The sequence below is a fragment of the Bombus vosnesenskii genome, unplaced genomic scaffold, assembly GCF_011952255.1.
Source record: "Bombus vosnesenskii isolate JDL3184/JDL3185 unplaced genomic scaffold, Bvos_JDL3184-5_v1.1 scf7180000014752, whole genome shotgun sequence".
In the NCBI taxonomy this organism is placed as follows: Eukaryota; Metazoa; Arthropoda; class Insecta; order Hymenoptera; family Apidae; genus Bombus; species Bombus vosnesenskii.
Genome location: NW_022883625.1, coordinates 4,747 through 24,573, shown reverse-complemented (window position 1 = coordinate 24,573; position 19,827 = coordinate 4,747). Strand labels below are relative to the sequence as shown.

The 19,827-nt window shown below is 42.9% G+C and overlaps 1 protein-coding gene, 1 long non-coding RNA gene and 1 pseudogene across 10 annotated transcripts; 2 read left to right on the top strand and 1 right to left on the bottom strand.

Moving 5' to 3' along the window:
- The first annotated feature begins 305 nt into the window (after positions 1 to 305).
- On the top strand, positions 306 to 6,900 carry LOC117240524 (annotated as a pseudogene).
- A 1,573-nt stretch (positions 6,901 to 8,473) lies between these two features.
- Positions 8,474 to 10,789, bottom strand: LOC117240526 (katanin p60 ATPase-containing subunit A-like 2). 8 transcript variants are annotated; one of them, XM_033506538.1, is made up of 8 exons: positions 10,698 to 10,789; positions 10,568 to 10,624; positions 10,085 to 10,274; positions 9,726 to 10,009; positions 9,381 to 9,503; positions 9,192 to 9,322; positions 8,797 to 8,996; positions 8,474 to 8,646 (listed from the first exon to the last, which is right to left on the bottom strand). In XM_033506538.1, the coding sequence occupies exons 4-8, from the start codon at positions 9,727 to 9,729 to the stop codon at positions 8,592 to 8,594; spliced, it is 513 nt and encodes a 170-aa protein (XP_033362429.1). In that variant the 5' UTR covers positions 9,730 to 10,009; positions 10,085 to 10,274; positions 10,568 to 10,624; positions 10,698 to 10,789; the 3' UTR covers positions 8,474 to 8,591. The 8 variants fall into 8 exon arrangements, with proteins under 8 accessions (XP_033362429.1, XP_033362427.1, XP_033362432.1 ...); XM_033506536.1 differs by having other exon boundaries at positions 10,568 to 10,789; XM_033506541.1 differs by having other exon boundaries at positions 9,210 to 9,322; positions 10,568 to 10,789.
- A 472-nt stretch (positions 10,790 to 11,261) lies between these two features.
- LOC117240525 lies at positions 11,262 to 12,656 on the top strand. 2 transcript variants are annotated; one of them, XR_004494721.1, is made up of 2 exons: positions 11,262 to 11,701; positions 12,456 to 12,656. It is a non-coding gene; the product is annotated as an uncharacterized LOC117240525 (long non-coding RNA). The 2 variants fall into 2 exon arrangements; XR_004494720.1 differs by having other exon boundaries at positions 12,453 to 12,656.
- Positions 12,657 to 19,827: the final 7,171 nt, after the last annotated feature.

Genomic DNA, 19,827 nt, shown 5'->3' with positions numbered 1-19,827 from the left:
ATTTCGCTATAAACAGTTTCTTGTGCATACAATATTTTTTATAGTATTCTAATATATTGTTAGATATTGTAAAGAAAGTAAAATACAGTTATTGAAGTTTGGGAACATTCAATGTTAACCTTGCTTCAAAAATAATCTTTCGAATGAATGGGGAATAGATTTTTAGTATTATAGTTGGTATAATGTCATCATTGTTTACAATGTGTTAGAGTTAAAGAAATGAGACAAATTAATATTTCAGAAGCAAATTCAATATTTAAATGATGTTATTTTAAAATGGCAGATGATATGAATGTTCTTTTTATACGAGGAAATGGAAACGTATGTATGGTAATGGAAACGTAATGGTTTTATCATTATTTTAGTACAAGATCTTAGCATAATAGTAATTAACAGTATCCATTACCTTTTGGTCAATTTTTGAAAAATAACATATATGATAATTTGCAATAGTTTGATAATAAAATACTTGTATCAATATTAATAACGTATAATTTGCTATCTCAAAAGGATACAGACACAGCCAATGATAATGTTTGGGGATAGTGCATTAATAGAAGCATATGATAAAGCAATAAATTTAGCAAAAGAAGAAGTTATCAAGCGAATGGGAATGGATGTTGGAAATTCTCAACCGAAAGAAAACCTACAAAATCTTAAGCAGCCGAAACACGCAAGTAAATTACACAAGGTTGTGATTTTGATAGAATATTACAAATTTGATACAGAATATTATTAAATATATTGATTAAGAAGCAAATTATTTTATTTTGCTATTTACTTATATTTATTTGTATACACATCTTCTCTCTATAGAAATGGATCATAGGAGCACCTTATCGTGCAATATACTCAGAGGATGGAGAAATTTATGAAGCTATAATATCAAAAATTTATGAAAACAATGGCACGTGTTGAAATGGTTACCACTTCTAAGAAAACTCTACATCTGGTCTTTTTTAGTTTTCTCAAGCACTGAAGCCATCGACAGCGTGTAGACAAAAGACTGCGACGAATTCAGGCCATAAACAGTAGACAGGCGACGTTGGCTTCGGGGTTTTTCAGTTATTAGGTAACACAGCTAGCGTGCGGATCTGGACCAGCTCAAATTGCATTTTTACTTATTACACTTCTATTTAAATATATTTTCTACCTTACAATTTATCCGCGTGTTTTCTCTGTTTACACACCGAATAACCTCAACAGGTTATGGGCCCAGGGCTGTAAATTGCAAGGTAGCAACGTGAAATGAATAAATTGTTAATGTGTTGTGCTTAGTAAAATAAGGGATAGTGCTAAAATGGAATCAGCAAGTGCGAAGGTCGAGATGTTACGCGGCGAAGAAAAGTGGCTCCAGTGGCGTTTTGTTATGCGTACACTTTTGGAGGAAGATGACGACCTGATCAACGTGTGTGAAGGGAATTTGTGTCATCCAGGTAACAGCGCGGAGAAAGAAATCGCTCGTGGAAGATTTTTGAAAGCAGATCGATTAGCGAGAAAATTAATCGTGACCTCAGTAGGAAAGAAACCGTTGGATCTTCTTTTATGTTGCACGACAGCACATGAAATGTGGAAAAAGCTGAATACAGTATATGACATGAAGTCATGAGGATGAGAATTTAAATATGGTCCAGAAGCAGTGCTTCGATTTTAAATAGGAAGAATCTGAAAATGTCTCTTACAACCTATCAAAGTTGGAACTCATAGCGGCGAAGATGAAAGTCCTTGGGAGTGAAATTGACGACAAAATGCTGATAACACGCATTTTATCGGTGTTACCAAACAAATTCGATCATTTTCACAGTGCGTGGGATTCCGTGGAAGAAGAAAAGAAGCCCTTAGACAGGCTTAGTACCAGGCTGATGACGGAAGAAATTAGATGGAAGAAAGACGACCAGGAAACATCGGTGGCACTGGTAACAAAAGGTAATAATTATAAAAGGGAACAGCAGACGCAGTCAAGTAAACGTGAATACGAGAAACAAGGACCAAGTTGCTTTAACTGTGGAAAAGTTGGCCATCTAAAGAAGGATTGCTTTAGATGCTTTATATGCAAAAGGAAAGGCCACACCAGCAAAAACTGTTTTAAAAATAACAAAAGAAGCAACAATAGAGACAACCAGGAACCTAGAAACCAAAATCGGGATCACAGCGGAATTGGTGTATTAGGAAGTACCTCAGCGATACAAACGGCAAACGCTGATGTTTGGATAATCGACTCAGGGGCTACGGATCACATGACAGGACGACGGGAATGGTTCAGCGTTTTCGAAGAATTCGATAACACGGTGAAGATAGAGATCGGCGATGGTCCGTTCATGGATGCGTGCGGCAAAGGAAAAATCAGAGCAGAGACTTTTGTGGACGGCAAATGGGTAACATGTACAATGAACGATGTTCTATACGTACCAGGTATGAAAAGAAATCTATTTTCGATTAGATCTGTCGCAAGAAGGGGCATAGATTTTTGTATTTCAAAGGAAGGTACCAATTGCATATTTTTACAAAATCAGAAAATAATAGCAAGAGGTTCTGTTATCGGAAATTTGTATAAAGTAGATATGCGAGTTATCATACCGTCAGTTTGTAATTTTGGCAATAGAGCGGAGTCAAACGCGGACACATTGCAATTATAGCACGAACGGCTATGTCATCAGAACATCAGACATGTTAAAGAATTCTTAAAGAATTCAAATATGAAAGTTGCAGAGGATAATAACTTTTTCTGTGAAGGTTGCGCGTACGGGAAACAGCATAGATCGAGTTTTCACGAGAAAATCAATCGGGCGACTAAACCTCGCGAAATTATTTATACGGATGTATGTGGACCTATGGAAGTCGAGTCATTAGGCAAGAAACTGTATTTTCTGACATTTAAAGATGATTTTTCAAAATTCACAAAGATTTACTTCTTACGACGTAAGTCAGAAGTAATTGAAAAACTAAAAACCTTTTGCCTAGAAGTTGAAAATCAATTTAAGGATAAAATTAAAGAAATTCATAGTGATGGAGGGAAAGAATTCCAGAAATAAAGAAGTCAGGGAATTAGGCACACGATTAACGTCCCATACACTCCTGAACAGAATGGTGTCGCAGAAAGGGAAAATAGAACAATAGTAGAGGCAGGTCGGTCGATGCTATATTCGAAACCAAATCTACCGCTGTTCTTGTGGGCCGAAGCCATGAACACAGCAGTACATGTCATAAATAAGACGGGGCCGACAAGACAAGACAAGAAAACACCATATGAACTGTGGTACGGGAAACCGCCGAATTTAGAAAAGTTTAGGGTTTTCGGTACTGAGTGCTTTGCTCACATACCTGCGGAGAAAAGGACAAAACTTAACAAAAAGGCTAACAAAGGATATTTGGTAGGCTATTTAGATGACGAACGAGGGTATCGAGTGTACGTGCCAACAGTAAAAAATGTAATATTAAGCCGTGACGTAATATTTAAGCCTGAACTAGAAAATGCGAAATTCGTAAAATTAATTTTACAGAAAATTGTCGAGCGCGAAGATGTGAGTGCGCAGAGCGATAGAGCATGTACGTATGAAAGTGCAGAGAGTGAACATGAAAAACAACCTCATGGAACTAGCGACAATGTGAGACAATTGAGAGATAGAGATAAGATCAAACGAACCGATTTTTATGGTAGCCCAGTAACGTACGTGGCGGAAAAATTACCGGTGGATTTTAATGAAGCGATGAGATCCGAAAAGAAAGAGTTATGGGAAACAGCTATGAATGATGAAATGAAATCGCACCATGAAAATAAGACGTGGATACTTGTAGAAAAACCTAAAGATCAGAAGGTACTTAGCAATAGGTGGGTTTTAACGATAAAGCTAAATCCGGACAACTCGGAACGATACAAAGCGCGACTTGTAATAAAAGGGTGTTCACAGAAAGAAGGCATAGATTATAAGGAAACATATAGTCCCGTTGCTCGGTTTGACACAATTAGATTAATGCTCAGTATTGCAGCCAAAAATAATTTACACCTCGGACAGTTCGACATTAAAACCGCATTCTTATACGGAAGTCTGAAAGAAGATATTTATGTGAAACAACCAAAAGGTTATGATGATGGTACAAATCGGGTTTGTAAATTGCTAAAAAGCCTATATGGCTTAAAGCAGTCTCCAAGATGTTGGACGGAAAGTTTCACAAAATTTATCTCGAACTTAAAATTTTATCAGAGTAACGCAGATCCTTGGTTTTATATTTATACAAAAGACGACAAATTAATGTTGATGACCATATACGTAGACGATGGACTGGTAGCAGCTTCAGACGAATCTTTAATTGATAAATTCTTCGATGATTTAAATAAAGAATTCAAAATTACGAGTTCGAAAGAAGTAAAGAGTTTTCTTGAACTTGAAATTAATAGGTTAGAAGATGGTTCAATATTCATTCATCAGAGTAGGTATATCGAAAACATATTGGAAAAATTTAATATGAATGAGGCAAACAGTGTTTCTACACCTATCGAGACTAATTGGAACGAAAGTAACATAGGCGATAATGATTGTAACGCACCATACAGAGAAGCCGTAGGGAACTTAATGTTTTTACAAACCGTAAGTAGGCCAGATATTAGTTTTGCAATAAATATAGCGGCGAGATACTTAGAGAATCCAAACCAGTATCAATGGAAATTAGTCAAACGAATTTTGCGCTACATAAAAGGGACCGCAGACATGGGACTCTTATATACAAAAGCAGGCAGTCTCGAAACCTTTAGCGACGCTGACTATGCAGGCGACAAAGAAACAAAAAAGTCGACATCAGGCGTTGTATGTAAGTATGCGAATGCGGCCATCACATGGCAATGTAAGCGACAACAATGTATAGCTCTATCTACGACCGAAGCTGAATATGTCAGTGCAGCCTCAGGAGCGAAAGAAATTATGTGGCTAAAGAAAATATTTCTTGAATGTAAATTAGAGATCCTTAAGTATATGCTATGTGTAGACAATACTAGTGCCGTGAAATTAATTAAGAATCCAGAATTCCATCAAAGAAGTAAGCATATTGACATAAGATATCATTTCTTGCGAGATTTATACAATAGAGGCGAAATTGATATAACGTATGTAACAAGCGAAGAGCAATTGGCAGATATATGTACAAAGGCGTTGCCAAAACCGAGGATTTGAATATTTAAGGAAAAAGTTAGGTTTGAAAAGTAAAAAAGATATTAAGATGTAATTGTTTGTAAACATGTAGAGCTTTTAGAGAGGGTGTCGAAGTGAATATTACTTCTCAAAAAAAAAAGAGGAAAAACTCTACATGATCTGTTTAGTCTTCTAGTTTTTTTTTGTGTAATAAATTAATTTGTATGGAAAAGAGAAAGGCGGCTGGCAAATGTACTTGAGAAGGCATTGACAAATTAATTTTCAGATATTTACGACAAGAGTTAGAAAATATTAAGAGATAATTTGTAAATTTGAGATAATTGTTTGTAGGGATGTAGAGTTTTAGGGAGGGTGTTGAAGTGGTTACCGCTTCTAAGAAAACTCTACATCTGTTCTTTTTTTAGTTTTCTCAAGCACTGAAGCCATCGACAGCGTGTAGACAAAAGACTGCGACGAAGTCAGGCCATAAACAGTAGACAGGCGACGTTGGCTTCGGGGTTTTTCAGTTATTAGGTAACACAGCTGGCGTGCGGATCTGGACCAGCTCAAATTGTATTTTTACTTATTACACTTCTATTTAAATATATTTTCTACCTTACAATTTATCCACGTGTTTTCTCTGTTTACACACCGAATAACCTCAACAGTACGTGTGTTGTAAAATTTGTAGGTAATACCTTTAGCATGATGGTTATGTCAATTAAGAAATGTACTAAAAATACATATATATATGAAGTAAAGGCTTTCGCATAGTCTATCACAGTGTCATTCAGCAGGTCCTTAACTGGGCAGGAGTACCTGTCAATGTCTATGGGGAGACCCGCGGGATATAGGGTCATGAACCATAAACATGCATATTACTTATTGTTCATTATTAGCTGCTTGGAATATAATTCTCCTCATTAGACGAGTGATTATTACTACATATATCAAGGCAAACATTTATACATATACATTTATGCACGGGAAATTCTAATACATTGCCTGTAAGGACAATAACCGAATGGCACTCAGTCATTCTATTAAATGACAAAAATTTCTTTTACTCTGTGTTTAGGCTATGGTAATACACAGAAAGTCGAGTTGAGTTCTCTTTTAGAATCAGAAGGTTTGCAAAGTCAAATAGCACAACAAAAGAAAGCTTTGGAAGAGAAATTCAATGAAGAGAACGATGAGACTTGTGAGACTAATTTTTCTACAAATGTAAATTCGAAAAAATATAATGTAGAAAAATGGATTGTGACTCTGAAGAAGCAAATGCGTATAAACATCACTTCATACCGGGACCATCTTTCAATTCGATGACTGATATAATGCCACCTGCACCTCCTTTACCACCACAATTAGTGGCCAAGTAAGTACAATTTAAAAATTCTAATGGAATGCTGAATACTTCTAATATTAATAAGTAATTTGGAATAAGTTTAACATTTTATTTGGAAAAAAATACGAAATTTTAATAAAATGTACTAGATTACCAGATAATGATACAGACGCACTTTCAAGTATGTTGATGTCATGGTATATTAGTGGTTACATGGTATATTACACAGGTAATTATTTCATATAAGTATTTTATTGTATATTAAATTTTCAATGGATTATGTTATTTCTTTTGTAGGTTATTATCATGGTTTGAAACAAGCAAGAAACAATCAAGAGAACAGGAAGAACTGTTGATTATATCAATTTTTTCAATAACAATATAACAATAATATAAGATATAATAAAATATAAAACTCATTGTATTTATTTACTTCAATTATTTGAAATAAAGAACGGCTTTATTTTCATATAAGACTTTAAGACTTTTTTAAAAATAATTACTAAGATAAGAAAACATAAAAAACATATTTTTGATAAAATACACTCACATATATATGTCGGGTTATCATTAGGATTTAAGGCGCGTAATGATCCTTCGTTTGAATTAGCCATTGTTTTACGAAACAGAGAATATATTTACACGAATAAACAAGATTTTACAAAATATTATGAATAATGAGTTTAATAAATAATAAGATTAACAAACGATAAGTTTAACTAATAATTAGATTAAAGATTAATAAGTTTAACGAACAATAAGAGGAACGAATAATTAGCCATTGTTTTACGAAACAGAGATTATATTTACGCGAATATACAAGATTTTGCAAAATATTATGAATATTGAGTTTAATGAATGATAAGATTAACAAATGATAAGTTTAACTAATGATTAGATTAAAGAATAATAAGTTTAACGAATAATAAGAGTAACGAATAATATGGTTTACGAATAATAAATTTAACGAATAATGAATTTAATTAACGCTATTAACAATGTTCCTGGGTTCAAACGAATCCACGGTCAACGGGATAACTTTTTACTATGCGTAGAATAATTTTAAACACAAAAAAATACGATTGCTAAAACACTCGGTAAATTGCTCGCTGTATCACTTTCCAAGGCGATCACACGAATGAATATCTGATGAAAATCTTTTTCGCTATACGACTGCATTTGTTTGTTATATGCTCGCTGGAAACATCGAGAAGGTTCCAATCGTTGTTGCTAGGCAATTTCTGTCAAAAGTTTGTTGTATACTCTTTGGAAACATCGAGAAAGATTCAAACGCCGTTGCTAGACAGTTTCTGTCTGGAGATTGATTCCTAATACAACGTGTGTCCCATTATATCGACATCTCTAAAGTACAATTCTATGTGATTTCTAGGGAGAACAATACAACCGATCCACACCTTCGTCAGGCAAAACGTTTATCCCGTGACCGTGGCTACGTTCGGCGACCAGTTGTCATCTCGAACCCACTTTCGCTTTCACAAATATCAAACAATTACAAATGACAATTGCTTAATTACAGTTATGATAAAATCTAGGCTAAAGCATTAGAAGGCTGCCTCAAAATTGCAAAGGGAAGGCTCCGGTTTTCCTTTCATCTCCGACATATATAATACAAGGATATAATACAACCGAACATTTTAAACTTAGCCTATAGCGCGTGCGCGCACACACGCGCACACACATGACACACATGCGCGCACACACATGCGCGCATACACACATGCACACCCATGCGAATGATTTCTCGAACGATAATGCATTTATTTATATTTTTCAATATCTGTCCTTACGATTGCGTATTTATTTGTTCCACGTATCATATTTATCTATTTGCATAACTGTAGGTGACATTTTTTTAACAATTTTGCTAATATTTCATAACTTTTTAATTCATATTTCAAAGTGGTAACAGGTGTTTCTTTCTTTTCAAGTTTCCTCCATATCGGGCTTATTTCTAGTAGCCACGCTTGCTTACAAAGCAATTTCATATCTGCACAAGAATATCTTTCAGTACATTTTACTATGTGGTTTACAATATCTGTATTTTCTAATAAGTGGTTGCTAAGGTATAATTTGAATATACCAAGTCGAGCAACTTCATTGGGTTATGATACGTATATTTGCTTTTCGAGACGCCTGAGTAAAGCTGCATCAATGCCCCTAATAACATATTTACAATAAATATTATCGTTCTATTATACTAATAATAATGAAGGAATACTTCAAACAACACAATAACATATTTGGAATTTGGAGAAATATTACGATATTTTCTACTTAGAAAACATTGAAATAACGTGATATACGTACCAAGGGGAATTAGTTGTAGCTAGAAGAACTACATTAGAATTCTCATTAGACACTAATCCATCCAATCTAGAAAGAAGTTCTGATCCGAATCTCTTTGCAGGTTCAGACAATATACAGTCTCCTTTATTTGTGGCGATCCAGTCAATCTCGTCGATAAAAATAATTGTAGGCGAATGACTATAGGCAAGTTCAAATAATACCTGTTCAGTTTAACAAATGTATTATTCATTAAATATTATATTCGAAATTCCTTAAATTCATTGCCTCATCACGAATATGATATCATTTCGTTTTCCAAACAACTATTCTATTTATATATAAATGACGAAAAATAAAATCAAATCTTTTTATACCTAGAATCTCTCCTTCATAGACAAAGGAACAAAGAGACTTACATAGACAAAGCAACTTACACGTATATACTTCTCGGAATCGCCTCTCCATTTGCTGACCAATGAGCTGGCAGTTATGTTAAAAAAGGTGCAATGGCATTCTGTCGCGACTGCCTTCGCTAACTTCGTTTTCCCTGTTTTGTATATTTCTTGTAAACACGTACAGAAATGAAAAGAATGCGAGTATCTTACCTGTACCAGGTGGGCCGTACAGCAAAATACCTTTCCAGGGGGGAAACGGGCCATCAAAAAAGATAGGATACTTAAGGGGATACACAACGGCCTCCTTAACAGCGGTTTTACATTCCTCTAGGCCTATAACGTCATCCCAATGTACATTTAATTTGCTTACTATGATCTCCTGTGATGATACAAAGATAAAATGGCGTCTTCTCTATATTAAGTAAGTGTTACGTAATTTGATATTTGAAGCGTTACTGAAATCACGTCATCGTCGATATACGTTGGACGGTTTATCGACGGGAATTTTATCGTTTAAAAGCTTTACGATATGTATATTAATCGAAAATAACTTGCGCATGAGATGTCCTCAGCCTCGTAATTCCGGATTATCTGAATAAAGCTTTTCAATGCATTTCAATATCTTCGATTGCATGGATTGTTCCATTGGGACGTTAAATAGCTCTTCTGATGAACGTCGATCACTCTCATTGGGGAATATTGACGTCACTGTCACTGCGAGATTAATATGATTCGTATTGTCATCAGTTATCTTCTGCTGTAGATTCGTCTCTTTCACAGGCTCACTTCTCGCTTGTTTACTAACAGATTGGGCTTTTGTCTCAATACTTCTACAAACACTGGATCATATTGTAATACGATACGTTGAATACGCTGAATACCGTTTAATATCGTTAAATAATTTAAATTCTTACGTTTTGCTTGCATTTGTCACTTCCCTCGTCATTTCCCTTCCAGTTATTTTCTTACACAATATGGGATATTTTTGAAATTTCATCTTGTAATAATTTTCATACTCTGCAACGATAATTTCCAACTCGATGTTGTCGCAAACCCGATGTTCGGGAGATAGACGAGCTTCCCGGAATAATACATCGCTAACGTCTATATACATAAAAAATGTAGTTTTTAATTAATTATAGTTTTTAACTAATTAAAAATATTTTTCGCAATGACTGAACACTATAAGATAACCATCAAACAACTGTTTTATCTCTAGGTAAGACAGGCAAAAGAATGTATTTACTATATAAATCCTCGAAGATAATTTCTTGTCTTTTGCTTTTTAATTTCCAATTTTTAGATGGATAAGAATAATTTGAATTTATACTTCATATATTTGTTTATAACTAGTTAATCTACATTATCGATTGAGTTATTCTTAACTACTGAATTACCGATGTCGAATTTTCAAATTTGGTTTCGCCTTCTCTTTCCATGATGTCCACTGATTTCTATTTCGATTGGTCACTGACACTATTCAAAAGAATTGGAACTAGGAATATATTTTAATTATAATATACTCACCCATTGTGTTCCAAATAATCACATACAAGGTATAATATGTTCCGATGACGTTCCGAAATACGACTCTCCTCCTAATATAATTATTTTTTAATTACAATAATATAAGGTTTTTCATGGAATTTTTTGTTACTTTTGCGAATTCAACGAGTTACACATGATTTTTCATGAAACACGAACGTTAAAAATATTTGATACAGCCTAATTATAAAAATTGTTAGAAGCAAAAGTCATAGATACTATGTGCGAGTATCGCATGAAACGAACAGCTATTAAGAGAACTGCAGCAATATTACAAATCAAATAACAAAACACACTCGTCTGTGACGTGGAAATTCTAAATTCTAAAATCTAAAATCTAAAATCTAAAATCTAAAATCTAGAATATTCCTTACCTTTTTTCGCAGATTATAAAATATCTTATTCATACTACCTTGCATCGATAAATCACCGTTCATAGTGATACTTTCAAATCGCCTATCGTTTCTCAATGGATACGAGAATTTCCGTTTATTACTTTAAAAACAACCCGTCCATTACGTTTCTCTTAAAAAATTATTTAACTCCGTTGAAAACCGAGCATCAAACAAGAGACAAACGATTTGTTGTCATGAAAATGTTTGGTTCACACATAAGCAACGCACAAATATAATGATAGAATAGCTGAGTGTGTGTACTGTATAGTAAGATGGATGCAACATGGAAATAGAAAGAGAACACCATGTATAGATACTTCCTGTCCTTGTTTAATCAGCATGCACACTAGTGGACACTGACGCTGCTCGTATACCGCTGTTACATATTTCCTGTACAAGTGCGCGTCATTAGACAAGGACGGAACATCCTCTCTCTACTTCTCTATCGCGTTTTTAGTTCGCTCACGCGCTCTGTACTTATATCTATTACATTTCCACCATAGGCAGCGGCCGTGCAGTGACTTACAAAAGTTCCGAACGGTTCCATCCTGGGCGGACGGTTAATTGCGTTCGGTACTTCGAGGCAGGAAGGTGAGTACAGAATCGCTCCTCTTAGTACTCTTATTAGAAGTGTTATCATCGAATATAAGTTTTTTCAATAAATTCTTATCGTTTTACAATCTTTCTAGAATACAATGACGTCAGCAATCGATCATTTTCGCGGATTTATTGTAAATTAATTGGGGGAATATCTGGAGTTCTTTATCGGTTTCGACTGTAAAATCAGCAACTATTCGAATTTTTCATTCATAATTGTGACATTTTCGACTCTTCCGTTGCCAAGACCCTCTTGAGAGATTTTTGGCACGTTCCATCACCCTTGTTAAACGAGTGCACATTGGTGGATATATTGATTTTAAAAACCAATACGTGTACGAGATTTATTATCTCACTGGGACAAAGAAATCCGTTTTATTCGCGAATTTTCCGTGTTTCTTCTTAATTTTCGTGAGTGTCTGGCGCGGAGCATTATTTGAATGAACTTTTCATCGTTCAGATTATATTTCGTTTAAAAAGATTGAAATTGATGTCGAGAAGAAATGAAACAAGGTGCTCGGGCATTCTTTCGTTTCCCGGGGAAAGAGAAATATGAAAAAAACGGTCGTTCTTCCTTCTGCCATTTTCGTCCATTACCAAAATGGCATGACCCAAGTGTCCCGGGCCCTGAATCAATCAAGCGAATTTTGAATAATTTTTGAATAATATCCAGTTAATAATTTGTGAAACAAATTAATTTCATTTTATTGTTGGAAACAAATTAGTTGGATTTTTCTTTCTTTAGCAGTTTTTGCCAGAGTTGACCTGACGTGCTACTTCAGTTTCCATCTTCGCTTCTCGAAACTTCCAACGTCCTTGGTGTTGGAGTCTCCTTGCCCAGGTGAGTACATAGCTTCTAGATACTCGTCGCTGTTCATCCTTACGAGCCTCTCGAGCTTTAGTTGTCAATTGTTATCGTTAAAGGAAGAGAAGCTCGCGACAGATGTTATCGAACAAATCGTTTATTCTCGAAAAGTTCGAACTTGTTCGTTGCGTTTGAATATATATGGACGGACGCCATTTTTCATGACATCATCATGATTTGTCATGTCGTGAGTATAGCTTCTGACTACCATATGTTTGTGATTTATGTGAAATTTGACCACTATACCGTGATAGAATAATATTTCCAATGAATTATAAATATTTTACATTGTGAATTATAAATATTTGTTACAAATTATATCGTACTTGAGATGAAAATGAACCATATATCTGCTTATGGAATATGAGGTAGTAAATCATTCGAAACATAATAACGATTAATTAAGCACATATACAATAACGTTTACGAATGAATATTGCGAATTATTGTATGGCTTTAATGCGGTATTTAATGTTTTGATTGCGGTCTTTGAAATGGTATCATAGGTGCTGATATAATATCGCGCGAAAAAGGAAAGACCAGTGGTTAATATTGCAGGTGCACCAGTGCGTTGCGCTCGTCGAGGGTGGTTTTGACGCTGGTGCCGAGGAAAGACGCAGAACGTGTTCGATCGACCCGCGAACGTAGCCTTCTTTTTTTTTTTTTGTACGTGGAGAAATCCTCATGGACACTCCGCTGCTGCAATAATCGCGTAACAGCAGAGTAGTGTCGGACTCCTACCGACTAAAACTCCACGATGACCATCTTATGCGCGTGACAGGGGTGCTCCAGGAACCTCTTATGAATTAACTTCAGTTGCATCCCCTTCTCGCGTTCTCTTGTTCGAGCCGGCTATTGAGTGGGCGTTAGGGGGAGGTCGTTGCCCCTAGTGCTGTCACTTCTTCTGGTCGTAGTCCGTTGGGGTGGTGGCGGGGCGGCTCTGGGTCGTCTGACTGCCATCCTTCTCCATCGTCTTATCCTGCAGGGGTGAGAGTTTTTCTTTCTCTCCCTTTCCGCTCGCTCCTTCGCGAGCATAACTCGCTCGCAGAAGAGGCGGACGGCCTCGTATTCCTGTGACCCTCTCAACATCGCTTCCACAATCGCTGAGGGGGTCCACGTTTCTCCTATGGCGTGCCGCAGGGTGTAGCGGGGCAGCTCCCACGCCGGACAGAGCTCCAGGGTGTGCTGCGCTGTGTCCCTGCCCTCTCCGCAGTGGTGGCAGATGTCTGTCGTCTCTCGCCTTATTCTCTTCAGGAACTCGCCGAACACGCCGTGTCCGGGGAGTACTTGTGTCATCCTGAATGTGAGTGGGAGGCCGTGGCGGCTCCTCCATGCCTCCCAGTTTGGTAGGACCGCATCCGCGCCTCGGTGTTCGCTTCTCCCGTTGATCAGTTGGGATCGTCACAGGTTCCATGTGTCCTCCTCGGCGGTTCCTGTGTCGTTTGGAGCCGCCTGCTCGGTGGGGTCTTCTCCCGGGTGCCATTCTCTCCGGCGGGTGTATCTCTTTTTGAGCGCCAGCGCCCGCAGCTCCCACGGGGGGGGGACGCGGCTAGGGTGGACGCCGACGCGTGAGACACCGTCCAGTATCCCCTAATGATTCTGATGGCGGTCACTCTGTGCAGCCTTCTTAGGAGCAGGATGCTGCGACGGCTTGCCATCAGGTCGTCCGCCCATACTGGGGCCCCGTACATCACTCGTGACCGAACGACGCCCTCGTAGAGTCGGCGCACCGCGTCTCCGGCCCCGCCGATGTTCGGTAGTAGGCCGCACAGGGCATTGGCAGCCGCTGACACCTTCGGGATCAGTGAGTCGAAGTGCGGCTCGAACGTCCACTGGCTGTCGATGGTGAGTCCCAGATACTTCATCTGTGACCCCATCCGGACGGTTTTACCTGCCATGTCTATGCATAGGCCGGGCGGTGGTGTCCCTCGCCTCTTCCTGTCAAAGAACCAGATGGCCTCCGACTTCGCAGGGGAGACTCTCAGGCCCAGTTCGTTCACGGCACGGATCGCACAGGCCGTTGCGATTCCGCCAATGCGCAGCGTCTCGTGCCAGCCACGACCCTCGACCAGGATTAGGGTGTCGTCCGCATAGCATACTATGGCCGCGCCTGGGGGTAGTGGGCATCGTAGTACCTCGTCGTACGCAACGTTCCATAGCATGGGGCCCAGCACCGAGCCCTGCGGGACGCCACGCTCGACGGATCGCTTTTCCTCTCCTTCCTTACTGGCGTAACACACCCACCTGTCGTCGAGGTAGGCCCGGATCAATCGGACGAGGTAGTTGGGAACCTCGAAGTGCTCCAGGGCCGTCACTATCCTGTCCCATGGCATGGTGTTTAACGCGTTGACGATGTCCAGGGAAATCACCAGCGCCACGCCTTTCCGGGAGACCATGTCCTCCGCAATCGCTCGTACGCGTCTGACCGCGTCAATCGTCGAGCGCCCCTTCCGGAAGCCGTACTGGCTTTCGTGCAAACCTGGCACTTGGCCCGCTATGTGTCGTTCCAAGCGGGCGGCGACTACCCTCTCGAGTAGTTTGCCGACCTCGTCCAGTAGGCATATCGGCCGGTACGCTGACGGCGAGGTCGTCGGTCGGCCCTCCTTATGGAGCAGGACCAGCCTCGCTGTCCGCCACGCCCGGGGGTAGACTCCCTCCCTCAGGCATCTTGTGAAGAGGTGCCGAAGTCTGGGGGCCATGACCCCCATCACTTCCCCCCAGATCCGGCCAGGGATTCCGTCCGGGCCCGGTGCCACGTTGCGGGCGGTCATTCTTCTGGTTGCCTCCCATATCTCCTCCTCTGTGACTTCCCAGTCGTCCCTCCATTCCAGCGGTCGTGTCGTTTCCCGTGGCCGTTCCGCCGCTCTGTTTTCTTGTGGGGGAAAGAGCGTTCCGGTGATCCGCGTCAGCAGTGCAGGTTCTATTTCCGCCGTTATCAGGCGGCCCTTCGCGCGCAGTTTCCGTGTCACCGTCCTGTATGGCCTCCCCCATGGGTCCGACTCGACTGTCTCAACCAGTTCGGACCAGGCACGGTCCTTCGCTTTTTTAATTTCCCTCTGTAGCGAGCGCCGTTGCGCGCGGCACGTCCGGTAGCGCAAGGAGACTTCTTCTTCGTCGCGTCGTCGCCAGCGGCGGGCCCTTAGGTACTGTCTTCGGGCCCGGCCACATCTCGTCCTCAGTTCCGCGATGCCGGGGTTCCACCAGTAAACTGCTCTGCTTCGCACCGTGCCTGGTGTGGCTCGTGGCATGGATGCGTCGCAGATTGCTGTCATGGCTTGGCGGAGGTTCTCGGCCTCCTCTTCCACGTCTGCTTCGGTCGTCGTTGTCGAGGCCTCCCAGCTCCAAGCTGTTGCTATAGCAGCCGCCCGGAGTAGGTCTTCGTTCCTCTCCTTTATTTTCCATCTGGGTGGTGGGCGCGCGTGCCTCTCCCTCGGCGGGCCGCGCCCGTCGTTTGTCGTCGGCATTCCAGGTCCAGGTGCGTCCACCTCCATGAATATGTAGAGGTGGTTCGACAGCGTCTCGACCCCCTCGGCCACTCTCCAGCCTGAGATCCGCCTGAATGCCTCGGGGGAGGCCCATGTTATGTCAACAATGGAGCTCACTCTGCACGTCACGCAGGTACTGGTCGAGCCCCTGTTCACTAGCAGAAGACCAAGTCCCGCGGCCCAGTTTGATAGCGTGCGGCCGCGCGCGTTGGTCCTGGCGTTCCCCCATTCCGTGGAGTGCGCGTTGAAGTCTCTCAGGACGAGCACTTGTCGGGGGAGTCGTCGCCTGACGCAGTCGCCAACTCCGTCCAGGAATTCTTCGAACGCTGCCCGTCCGCTGTTGGGTGACACGTACACCCCCACCACCATCATCCCTGCCCACTCGACCGCGGCGTACCCGTTGCCCCGTTCCAGCAGGGCTCCGTGGGCAAACGCCCCGGGCGTTGATGTCCAGGTGACGGCAACCATTCCGTCCGTGTCTCCGACCCACTCCGGGCCATCCAGAACTCTGTATGGTTCCGCCACCACCGCCAGGGCGACCGTGCTCTCCCGGATGGTTTGGTGGAGCAGGTCTTGTGCTCGCCTTGACCTTCCCAGGTTAGTCTGGAGGATGCGCATTCTCAGTTCCTTGGTGGCCTTTCCTTGTTCGTGGCTTCCTCCGTGCCTACCTCCTTGTTCGCGGGCTTAGGGTCGCTTTGCGGCGGGGAGCCTTTCTCGCTGCCTCTTGCAGCCGTGGATCCGCGGGCGGCTCCTTTCGTTCCCTTCTTCGAGGGGGCGCAGGCCGGTCCCCCCATCCTGTGCACCGACGGTGTTCCAAGCGCCTCGCAGAGCAGGCATTTCGGGCTCGCAGTAGTGCATGCTCTCGCCTGGTGCCCTGGTTCGCCGCATCTGAAGCACAGGTGCCCCTTGTCCTCCTTGGCGGTGCAGGTCTTCCCCGTTTGTCCTATCCCAAGGCACCTGTAGCACTGTAACGGTCTCCGTACGATGGCTTCGACCTTCGCCATCGACCAGCCTATGGCGACCTTTCCAGCCTGGGCCAGTTTCCTCACTGCACTGGCAGGACCTCGTATCCATACGGCGCCAAGTCCGTTCCGGGCGGGGCGGATTTCTCCCAGCCGGATGTCCTCCGGCTTGCAGCCGCTCTCCCTTGCCAGGGTGTTCTGGATTTCCGCCTTGGTGGCCGCTATGTCTATCAGGGACACCCTTGCCTCCGCGACCCGGAAGGGGGTCGCCACGCGGACCTCGTTCGGGTCCAGAGCCCGCGTCAGCTGTGCTGCGAGCGCTGCGGCCTTCTCCCTTCCCTGGTCCTCAGGGACCTCTAAGATGACACCTCCGGTGATGGTCTTCCGCATCCTCATCGTGTTGATGCCGAGCTCGGCCAGGGAGACACTGTCCTTGGCCGCAGCCAGCACCTCCGCGTAGGATTGACTCGATTTGTCCGTCAGGGTGATTGTTACCGCTGACGTCCGCGGTGCGCGCGGGAGGGGCCCCCTGCCTCCTCCTCTTCGTGTGTTCGCCGATCCACTCTCCGGAGTTTTCCTCTGGCTCTCCGCCCCTGTCTCGGGGATCAGCTTCGCCGGCTGCTTCCTCCCTGCCTCCTTCTTCTTTCCTCTTCTTTTCCTTCCGACGGTCTGCCATTCGGTGTCCGCCATTCGGCCTCCCTTGGGCGCTGGGGCGCTTGGGGCTCCAGGCTCCATCCCTCTCGTGTTCGCGACAGGGGCGACCTCCTTTCCTTCTCCTTTTTCTGTTCCCTGCAGTTGTTCCTCCAGTCGGTGCAGCAAGGATCTCATCTGCTCTACTTGGTGCTCGACTGCAGCGAGACGCGCCCTGTAGCTGTTCTCATCCGCGGTGGGGCGCGAGGCCGGCTCTTTTCGGAGTGCCTCTACCTCCGCCTCCAGTGTTGCTATGCGTCCTTGCGTTATAGCGAGTGCGTCGGTGACAGGGTCCGTTCTCCTCACTAACTCTGTCACGCCCGCGGTGATGGTTCTCGCCGCCTCCTTCAGGGTTTTCCCCTGCGTGACCTTGTGGCCGCGGGGCGCCTCGGCAGCCCTGGCCACCTCGGCGGCCCGGCGAATCAGTTCGGCTCCTATGTCCGCCGTTGTGGCTGATCTCATTTCTTCAGCCGGGTCCGCGGGGAGTTCGGGGGATTCGTTGGCCTTCCTCCTCTTCGCTCGGGGTGCTTCTCTGGCGGGGGTTTCCTCCTCCTCTGTTGCTTCCTCAGTCCATATTCCCTCCTTGTCCAGCGTGAAGCGGGAGGGTCCCTCCTTTGGCGGCATCGCCTTCGTCATGCCCCTGGTGCTAACGTGCGGCGGCTCCGCAGCCAGTTCCGTTTCCCTCCGTCCCCTGGCGTTTTCCTCTACCTCCTTCTCTTTCGCCATGGATGCGTCCGTTTCCCCGTTGGGCGGGAAATGTCGCTCGGTCAGCACTTGCCACTCTGCCAGTCGCTGTCACTTTCAAGTGGCCCGCGCAACGCGCTTCGACGCACGCGCCAATATGGCTGCGTCTGGGTAGTTCCTCGAGTAGCCCGTGTAGCGGCGCTGTTGTCACGCGTCCTAATATGGCTGCTCCACCGTCCTAACCTCACACTTGTTGGTTTGGTTTAACTCCTCCTTGTCCAGGCAGGACTTCCCGTATCCACACCCGTTTTGCGCTCACAGGCACTAGTCCTCCACTCTGGTTGCCTCCCTTGCCCAGGCTCTCCAGTTTTCCGGAGATTTCGATTACGCTCGCAGCTCCGTCCTCTCTACGTCTGCCTCCCATGTATCCCCACCACTTTTTCCCGCGAACGTAGCCTGTGCTCATACTGCGACAGAGTTCGTTTCAGTTGGGCTCAGTCGCTGTTTGTCCGTCGACAGCGTATAGTCGCGTCGGCCTACGATTCCTTTTTTCTTCCTGTTTCTTGCGAACTCTCTCGCAACAGCCGTTCTATACGTACGCCGCCAGTATATCGCGTGATCATCGTTCCCGTTGCTTCCTTTACCCTCTCACGTCCTTCGAAGGAGACCTCCCTTTGGTTTTTCCTTGTTTGGAGGGAATTCATCGCCCGAACACATGGACTGCGAAGCACGAGGGTTGATCGAGGCATCAGCGTGATGTACTTTTCAGGTTTCATATTTTCTCTATGATACTTTCTAAGGAGAATTTGGAAGATATACATTTTTAGGAAATAAAGGTTTTTATGGAGTCATCGATAAGTTAGAATTTAATTAACTCTCTTATAACAGGTATTCCAATTTTTTAATATATAAATTTAGTTTCCTCTATGGTGTTAGAGAACATAATGCGGGCATTTTATGATATAACGAATATATTCGTATATATTTTAGTTTATTCATTCGTCAAATTTCCCTAGTAGGCCGGCCTGCAGCTCACATGCAGCACTTAGTAAAAATTTGTTTTGTTAGAGGTTGGCCATTCTTCTTGCTATAAAAATATCGTGAAGTCATATCATATGATAAAGCACCTTCTGAAAGCTAGATGCTCGATAACGAGCCTAATGATTCTCGGTAGTTTGTAATGTCAAGCTTTGAATTGGCGAGATCGCTCTGCTGTCAAACCGCCGTCCAGCGGCCACCACATTCTTTAACCACGTTCAAGGGGTATATCACGCTACAGAAACCATCAAAGGGTTTGCAAGTTAGTTGCCTTTTAGAAGTGGGGCAGTTGGTTGTTACATGTCATCCGTAGTTGCTGGCTGTTCTCCTTAGTCGCCATACATCATAGAGACGACGGTTATAGTCGCCAGTTGTCCTTGCTAATGGTTGCTTGTT